The sequence below is a fragment of the Cynara cardunculus genome, assembly GCF_001531365.2.
Source record: "Cynara cardunculus var. scolymus isolate 2C chromosome LG 12, CcrdV1, whole genome shotgun sequence".
NCBI classification, from domain to species: domain Eukaryota; kingdom Viridiplantae; phylum Streptophyta; class Magnoliopsida; order Asterales; family Asteraceae; genus Cynara; species Cynara cardunculus.
Window position 1 is genome coordinate 39,284,199 of NC_037539.1, and position 9,202 is coordinate 39,293,400.

Sequence of the window (9,202 nt, forward strand, 5' to 3'; positions counted from 1 at the left end):
TCACAAGATTTTCAAACAACAGGGACAAAATTTGTAATTTACTCTAAGTTGTATTTTAAACATAATAACCTCCAAAACAAACTAAGAAAGGTTGAAAATTTTATATTAATTGTGAAAAAGGGCCAGTTGAGATCGAGTAAAGAAGATTAAAGAAGGGCCGTTGGAGATCGAGAGTTTGAGTTCGAGCTCTTAGATATTCAGGTGACAATCAAGTAAATCATTATGTTTAAGCTTTGAATAAATGTTGTTAAGTTGATATTTAGAGAGTAACACAGACCAATTGGTCGAAGTTTTGTGGTTGCATCGACAGCTTAACGACTACCATTAAACAATAATAAGTGGGTTAAAACTCACATTTACGATGTGTATAAGAAACAACTTTTGGCCATGGTTGGTCGGGTTTTTGTGGACCTGTATGTAAGAGCACTACAAGTGAGTCATGTAAGGTAGTTCACAACCATGTCCAAGTTCGAAGCCGAGACCAAGTTACACCCAAAAAATCTCGAGCCTAATGAGCCAGGTTCAAACCCAAACTCTAAAACATGTCTGCTCCAAAAAACCTGTTCTAAAAGACCTGATCGATTCTTTAAAAAAGGAGACTTATTTTTGTTACATGGGTTTAAAATTTCAAGATGTTACATTAAAAATATTAATATAAAATGTTATATTTGACAATTGATTAAAGTATTTTACTTTTATTTAAAAAAAAAAAAAAAAACTAAGGTCAAATTTAGATTGATATTATAATTGATCACAATATAGGTTTGTTTTTGGAAATTTGGACCACTTTGTTAGGGCTTGGTGCCACTTGTCTTCATGTCAAGTGCACGTCTTGGACAACTCATAAACACTATCATACACCATATCAAATTATCTTGATAAACTCCTCTGACTATCTCTCCCCCCCTTCACTTTCTCTGCGTTTCGCTCTCTACCCTTTTGATAACCCCTCTTCTTCCTCTCTACCTTCAAATTGGTCCTTTGCTTTGCTACCTTCAAGCTCTAATGGCGTTTCTCTGCTGATTCAGCCAGACTAAAAAGAAAAGATTCAGTTTTTTTCAACCGGCCCCGACCCGATCATCGTCAATTTAACAACAGCTGTGTGTGATACTCTCTTTCTATCTCTGCGTCTCCCCTTCATTCATCAAACAAGAGTTTGTTTGTCAATCTCAATTACCCTTTTGGTTTGACTTGATCCTTAGATCTAACTCTTTCACTTTTAGATCTTCCTCAACTTTCGACTTTGAAGGTAACAACAAGTCTCGGCTATTCTCTTATAATTTATTGAATCGAGTTTTGTTAACTTATTCCAAACTCTTAAGAATCTCGAAGAGGTTAGATTTTTGTGTTTGTAATTATTCGGACCTTCTGGATTGGTCAATTAGATTTGACTAAAGAAATATGGGTTTGTTGAAAAAATTAAAGGTGGGGATTTTAATATTGACCATTCTATTTGCCAAAATTATGTGTTCTTCTTTTCTGTTTTTTGTAAATTTCAACTTCTAAGGCTGTTATGATCATGGATTTTGCGTTGTATGATGAAGGGATAGGTGTGCTTTGTTTCTAATCAACAATTGTATATAAAGTTATGTGTTTCTATTTTTGAGTTATTTTACTGAGATGATTTTGGCATGTTGATTGTTGAGCAACCACTGTATGGTTTTTGAGTGACTTTTCAGCTTATAAGATTTGCATACTTGAAACAGCTTTTGATTGTCATTGCTACAAAATCATCTGAATTATGTTTGTATTGATCTTATTGTAGGATTTTAGAGATCAAGGTTTGAGTTGAGGGGCATAAGTTATTATTGAATCTTAATCAAATGCGGATAACACGAAGAGGGGTTTTGATGAGATGAGGTATGTTATCTGGGTTCATGAACTTTTTGTGGGCCTGTTTCCGGCCGCGGTCGGACCGACATGTTCACAATGGTTCTGATTCGGGTGGTCGTCAAGATGGACTCTTATGGTACAAGGATACAGGACAGCATTCTAATGGTGACTTCTCTATGGCTGTAGTTCAAGCCAATAATTTATTAGAGGATCAGAGTCAGCTTGAATCAGGGTGTTTGAGCTTGCAAGAATCGGGACCTTATGGTACCTTTGTAGGAGTGTATGATGGGCATGGAGGTCCTGAGACGGCAAGGTTTATTAATAGTAACCTCTTTCAACATCTAAAGAGTAAGTCACCTGAATCCTGATAAATCGTTGAAATACAAAATATGTGAACTAAAACGATATGGAATGCTTTTATCATTTTGGTATGCATATTACCACATGTCACTGGTTAATATTGTATTGTCATTGAAGGTCTAAAAAGATTTGTGTTTTGGTAGGTTGTATTGCAAAATTTGAGCTATTTTGTACTAGCTTTCTTTTGTTCAAAGAATATTGCAAGCATTTTATTAGGCATATAGTTTTACAAATTTGTCTTCATTGATAGGTAAATGTCTAAAATGCCACAAAATCAATTTCACAAATAATTTTTTTATCAAGACAATGTGCATATAGGTACTTAAAGCTTGGAAACTTGCCAAAAAAGAAGCTGTTGAAATTTTCATGGGGCTAGGGAGCACGAAATTTGGTGAAAAACACGGTTGGAATGACAGTGATTAATTAGATAAAATTGATGATTATGAGTAAAAGTTTATTGAGAAAGAAGTCTTGAGTTGTAGACTTGTAGTTGAGTTTCCATTAAACAAAAGGTTAGTTTTTCTATAAGTAGAAAGAGTTGTGTTGCGTTGTACCTAAAACGTTTCAGATGTTGTTTGTTTCTACTATTTTCTTCCATTCTTCATTCTTTGTTTTGTAGACACCATCTTCGTTGCCCCTCACGCCATGTATGGGACCCACCCGCAAAATGAAAATATTAATAAACGGAATGGTGTTTGAAGCTCAAATCTAGACCTTTTTTCCTGCAATTATTAGCTCTAAGCAAAAGCTTTTCCTTCTCAGGAGCTCAATTTCATTATCTTATTTGTTTTGTTAACTTCTCTAAAAATTGACAAAGCAAACAAACACACCGTCCATTGGAGAAAATTGTACTATCTTTTAGGGCAGATAAGTTAATTTTCAGCTTCAAACTTGATATGGGCTCTAATTTTTTTTCCAGCAGATTGATGAAGTACAGAAACTTGCAAGTATGTTGAATATAAAAGTGTTGTGTTCCTTTGTAACAAAGTACATACAGTTTTGCATTGAGCATAACTGGGTTTGACCTCAAAATTGAAAATGTATGTTCTGTATACAAGTTGTGGTCTTTTATGGGATACTGAACTCGGCAAAGTTCTTGATTTCTCAGGGTTTACGTCTGAGAATCACTCAATGTCAGTGGAGGTAATCAAGAAGGCTTTCCAAGCAACGGAAGAGGGTTTCGTCTCTCTTGTATCCAAACAATGGCCAATGAAACCACAAATAGCAGCCGTTGGATCATGCTGCCTTGTTGGTGTCGTATGCGGTGGAACCCTTTACATCGCGAATCTTGGAGATTCTCGAGCTGTTCTGGGAAGGCTAGTGAAGGCAACTGGGGAAGTTCTTGCAATTCAGCTCTCAGCTGAACACAATGCGTGTATAGAGTCTGTGAGACAGGAGTTGCATTCTACGCATCCAGATGACTCACAAATCGTAGTTTTAAAACATAATGTTTGGCGGGTAAAAGGCCTCATACAGGTAACTTTCTCTTACCCATGATTACCTTAAATCAAATATGGTCTACAGTCTATGATGACTTTTTAGTGTTTGTAGTACAAGTACTTATTGTCTCGAATATTCTACAGTCCAAACACTTAGAGTTGTATTGATCCATCTTGGTATGATTTTATCTCTATCCCTGGTAGGTTAGCGTGATATTTCCTTTGTTCCAAAAGAAAGCCGTGGTTTTACTTTCATAGTCAAAGAAGTCCATTCTTCACATAATTTGGTATCAATTCTAAATGATGAAGAAGACAATGGTTTAAGTTAGATTACATTGGAATTACATGATCAATATTAGATTACAAAGCATTAAAATGGTTTTTGATTTTTAGCCTAAAAACAAACGATGTCAGTTTTGGATTTGAAAATTTACTTGTTTGATTGCAAAAATCAAAGTGTACCTTCTTTTTTGAATGGAGTAGTACCCTTTAAGGCAATTTAAGTTTGCTAGTTCATGATCACATTAGTGTTTCACTAGTAAGGTGTTTTAGGCTATGTTGCAAGGATATAAGTTTGGAGTCGATAGATACACTGTGCTATAGAAGAAGTTGTAGGCCCAAGGGGGCATTGGTAGTTTGCTATTAAGGTGTTTCACGATATGTTGCAAGGATACATGTTTGAAGGCACTTGTGCATGATATAAGGCAAGATATCAAAATGAGGATGTTTAGGTGGTTGAACTATGTTGGACAGGATACTGAATGAAGTTTTTCAATCAGGGTTGGAAGTAGCAACTCCTAGCTGAGGGTGAGGAACAAGAAGGAGCCAACGGTTGAGGGTCAAGCAAAGGCCCTCCCTGAGGGCTAAGAGGGTTAGTCACTCTCTTATTTAGAGGGGRCGGGATAGGGCTTGCTTGTCTTTCTCTCACACCTCTCAGTCAGAATCCGGGCTAGAAGTTGTCCACACGCGCAATTCCTCTCCCTACAGGATAGCTTGTTTGTATTCCGCTCTTCTCCCTGAAGGGAAAGATATCTGAAAGTAGCATTCCCGATATGAATGAGATAGGCAACTTGAAGGGCTAGAGGCTAAGAAGGCAACTAGCTGAGGGCGAAGGGCACAATGAACATGAACCGAATCAACTGAGAGTATCACGGGTAAATTGAGAGGGAAGACTACAATGCTTTTGACAAGTTCGTAGGAGACAGATGCCAACACCTGTAAGGAGGGTGGATAGCGTAATGGTTGAGGGGCCTAGGACGACATAGGATGAACATGGCGGCTTTAGGCATTCCCAAAGGCATGATCCTGGATAGAATTTGTGGAGACGCGTTTAGGGAGGGTTAGAGAGCTGACAGTTGGATTTCGAAGTCCATAATGGGGTAGCCGGGAGTAGCTTCTGTGTGTGTTCTTTTTCCAGGAAGGGGTCTTTTGGCTCACTTGTTAGGTTGTTTGGTTTTCTGTATTTCCCATTTTACTTTTAGTGCCTACTTGTTTTCGTCTTATTTCCTGTTGTTTACTACTCTATGGGTACTCGCTCTACTTGTTTGAATCTTATTTCATCATGTTTAATGTGCGTGCTTCCTTTCCCATGTTTGCCTCAAGTTTGTCATTAATCTTCAAAACTTTTTTCCTTGCATATGTTAGTCTTCCTCTTCGCATAACCTCTTTACTTCTTGGCTAGAGGAATTGTTGCGTATTTCTTACCCCTTCCTACTCCCTGGACCCCACTTCGCGGGGGATTTACCGGGTTCATTTGGTTTAGTTTAGTGCATGAGGCAAAAGATCATGTGAGAAGAAGAGTCAAGGTGATAAGCATGAGAAGGGATCTGGACCCTTGATCACCTTTAATCTCAAACCCACCCATGATTCGCGCTTGATTTGGGGATTGATCCGGTGCATCTTGGTGCATCTCATCCTAATGTGCATCCAAAGGTGAAGATCCCTTAGTACGCTTCTCACCTTAACTCTCCTTCTCACTGGAACCCAACCCTAGTGCATGATACATGGCACATGGATTTATTGATTATAGAAGGATAAAAACACGGATGTGCATTTTAATATCCATACAATATGCACAAGTTTAAAAACAAAAACAACGGAAGAAATAAATTATACTTATAGATCACACATTAAGTTTGTCAATGAGCATGTACAGCGTAAGTCTTACAGTGCCGTTTCTTTTACTTTATGCACTCATAATAGTCTAAGATATCGAGGAAAATTGTTTTTGCTTTGCCTTCCTCCTTTATTTGCACACTCTCTCTCTCTCTCTCGCTCTCGCAAACACACAAAAGCATAAGATGTAGGTTTTACTTCAGACTCATGGCCTTAATTTCTGAATTTATAGTTAGTGAATAGTCATGTCTTGCTGTAAAAAGACGAATGTTACCATTTTTGCATCCCCAATATTTGTGGTAAACAATTTTGGGAGCAGGTAAAACAACACCCATGCACACCCCTCACTGCACTTCTAGTCCACCCTTTTTCCTTGTCTGAAATTCATGTTCAAATTTTGAAGCCATAGATTTTTGTTACTTTTATTTTTTTCTAGATGATTGAAATTTGCATGCAATGTGTGAACTTACATAACCTTGAAATGAAGATCAATGAGTTTGTATTTTTAAAACTTTAGATCTCTGTTTGCAATATATCCTCTTGGATAGTCGATGCAAGACAGTTTTAGAGGGAAAAAAAGGAATAGGGAAGAGAATGGATGAACTACTTTTCCAGGGATCAACACTAAAGAAACACTTTTCTCTCGAGCATCACACACATTTAGCGAAAGCCCAAAGGAAAGTGATGTATAATGTATTTTTGATTGTTTAAAAGCTCGATATCATTCATTTGGGCTTTTAAGTCTGTTGTAATAGTTACCATCTCTGGATTATTGAACAATTAACTCCCCAGTCTTAACTCTTGATTTGTTATTCATATGACAATTGGCGTGAGAGGATGTAATTGGTATGATATACGTGTGAAAAGATCATGATACTTGAGTGACCAATTTATCTACTTGGGTTGGGTTCTGGTGAGAAGGGTAAGAAGGGATGTCCACCCTTAGATCAATCCTAATTGAAGATCAATTGAAAATTCCCTTCTAAAGCTAATTCATGGGTTGTTTTGGGATTTAATGAGAACCACTAGATCACCACTACTTAAAGTGATCAAGGTTCCAAATCCCTTCTTACACTTCTCACCTTAACTCCTTATCCTCGCACGATCCTTCGTCTTACTTACTTTGCCTATAAAGATAATACTAACAATTATCCACATAATTCTACGTATTACATACACTCAACATAATTTCTTTTGGTCCTAATCTTACGTTCCTCATCAGGAATCCCATTTTGCTCAAGAATAAAAATGAGCAATTCCTGTTGAGGCTATCTGCCACCGATCAGCTATCGTCTCCTTTGTCTTAATGGAGAACTCTTGAAACTCCACATTTGTTGTTTCCATTCATAACCCCCCCTTTCCTCTTCTTTTTCTGTTGTCTCCCATATGTGTGTGTTACCTATCAACATTCGGTGATGATTACTATGGGCAAATAAGCAACTTTAACTCCTATAAGCTTTTGCTATAATTTTTCAAGCCTTAAAAACTTGTGTTTTCTCTGCAGATTTCGAGATCCATTGGTGATGTATACTTGAAAAAGGCGGAATTCAACAGGGCTCCTTTATATGCCAAGTTCCGCCTTCGTGAACCTTTTAAAAGACCGATATTGAGCTCGGACCCATCAGTTTCGGTGCACCAGTTGCAGCCACATGATCAGTTTATCATATTTGCTTCAGATGGCCTATGGGAGCACCTCAGTAATCAAGAAGCTGTTGATATCGTTCAAAGTCACCAACGCAGCGTAAGATGCTTAACTTGATAAACTTCTGCTATGCTAGTTGACTTTGGAGGTTAAACCTAGTAATCTTGAAATTCCAAGATTAATATGTTTGCAGTATTTGTTGTAAGGTTAATGTGGGTGATTCATTTCTTTTAAATTTTAAGCATTTCACATGAATCAAATTGTATCTTGTTTAGTTGTTGATTTGAATGGACTTCTGTTGCAGGGAAGTGCTAGGAGATTAATAAAAGTGGCATTGCAGGAAGCAGCAAAGAAGAGGGAAATGAGATACTCTGACTTGAAAAAGATCGATCGTGGGGTGCGTCGTCATTTCCACGATGATATCACGGTGGTGGTGCTGTTTCTGGACTCGAACCTGATGAGTAGGGCTAGTTCCTCCTCGGTTAGAACCCCTAACTTATCCGTCAAAGGAGCAGGAGTAAACCTGCCTTCAAACATACTTGCTCCTTGCTCAACCCCAACGGAAACTGGGACCGCCTGATCATCTCTCTATCTCTAGTCTACTATACATACATACATACCTACATATATAGAAACTGTTACCTCTCTAATTTCAGCTTTTTCTTGTACTATTTCCCTCATCAGTGTGAATACCTCCCCAGAAAAAGAGAAAAAAAAAACAAAGAAAGGCAAGGTAGGCAACCCGGTGCACCGTGGTTCCTTGGAAAATAGGTAGTTTGATATTGTGGATGGTGAAAGCAGCAGGCAACCCCGGTGCACCATGGTTGTTAAATGGTGACCGAGGAGCACAAGTCGAAATTCTTTGTAACCTCGTTTAAGTCGGAGTAGTAATACTAAAACTTTACAGATGGAAGCAAGGGTTATAGTTTATACTATTTTCAACTTAAAATGTGTCCATCCAGAATTGACTTGTAACCTTGAATTTGTTTCGAGTTATACAAGTTCTTGATGATGGTTTCCTTTTTGGGATTTAGGGGCAGGTTTCTTGATAGATGTTTGTGTTTGCAGACATGGTTTTGGTTAAAGCACTATTTAGGTTAATCCAGTGGCTGGACTCGGCTCGCGTAACTGAGTCAAGTTCAACCACCTTTACTATGTATATGCTATGTTTACTGCACCTAGTTTGTGTATTGACCTCTGGTTTACGTAGTGTTTTGTCAGTAGTGAGCAAACTGACTCGATAGAATTTGCATGTGTAAGTTGTGTTGGTGATTTTAGTGTCATCGACCATTTGGTGTAATTGATATTTATATAAAGGTAAAGCATTTGGGAGTGCACACCTACATAAGTTGCTTTAAATCCGGGACAGACCAATGGTGGGCTTGCGAGGGCAAAGCCAATGTCCTTTGTGTGTTCGAGTACAACGTTAGTGTGTTGGATTATGGAACATGATCAAAGAGTACTCAAAACCAATGTTGATTTGAAAGGTTGACTTAGAAAATTTGCAATCGCTTTAACTACCTGATAACTGTCAAACAATTGCTGGTCAACACATTGTGATAAACATAAAAACATAGCAAAAACCTTTGTAATTTGTCCCCATTGTGCCTAAGGATGAGTGTTATTTTGGATTTTTCCAAAGTGGATTTTGTACGGCAGACTCGAAACACTATTTTTAGATAATGTTTTTCTCGCACTCTAGAATAGTATCAGAGTCTGATTCATTATTATCACATGAAATCTAGACTTCCAACAAATGGTCAACAAGGTTTAGGAGCTGTTTACTCAATTGATTATCTGATAAACATTTATC

General features: G+C 37.7%; 1 protein-coding gene across 3 annotated transcripts; it reads left to right on the top strand.

Moving 5' to 3' along the window:
* Nucleotides 1–911: 911 nt before the first annotated feature.
* Nucleotides 912–8,413, top strand: LOC112522609 (probable protein phosphatase 2C 28). Of its 3 annotated transcripts, none has more exons than XM_025131849.1 (6): nt 912–1,249; nt 1,766–1,860; nt 2,020–2,181; nt 3,302–3,669; nt 7,252–7,488; nt 7,694–8,413. In XM_025131849.1, the coding sequence occupies exons 4-6, from the start codon at nt 3,325–3,327 to the stop codon at nt 7,967–7,969; spliced, it is 858 nt and encodes a 285-aa protein (XP_024987617.1). In that variant the 5' UTR covers nt 912–1,249; nt 1,766–1,860; nt 2,020–2,181; nt 3,302–3,324; the 3' UTR covers nt 7,970–8,413. The 3 variants fall into 3 exon arrangements, with proteins under 3 accessions (XP_024987617.1, XP_024987615.1, XP_024987616.1); XM_025131847.1 differs by having other exon boundaries at nt 912–1,100; nt 1,203–1,249; nt 1,766–2,181; XM_025131848.1 differs by having other exon boundaries at nt 1,089–1,100; nt 1,224–1,249; nt 1,766–2,181.
* Nucleotides 8,414–9,202: the final 789 nt, after the last annotated feature.

Coding starts and splice junctions, on each gene's coding strand:
- LOC112522609 (XM_025131847.1), top strand. CDS start 1,863: ATGTTATCTGGGTTCATGAACTTTTTGTGGGCCTGTTTCCGGCCGCGG. Junction 2,182..3,301: donor CCTCTTTCAACATCTAAAGA/GTAAGTCACCTG, acceptor TTGATTTCTCAG/GGTTTACGTCTGAGAATCAC. Junction 7,489..7,693: donor TTCAAAGTCACCAACGCAGC/GTAAGATGCTTA, acceptor CTTCTGTTGCAG/GGAAGTGCTAGGAGATTAAT.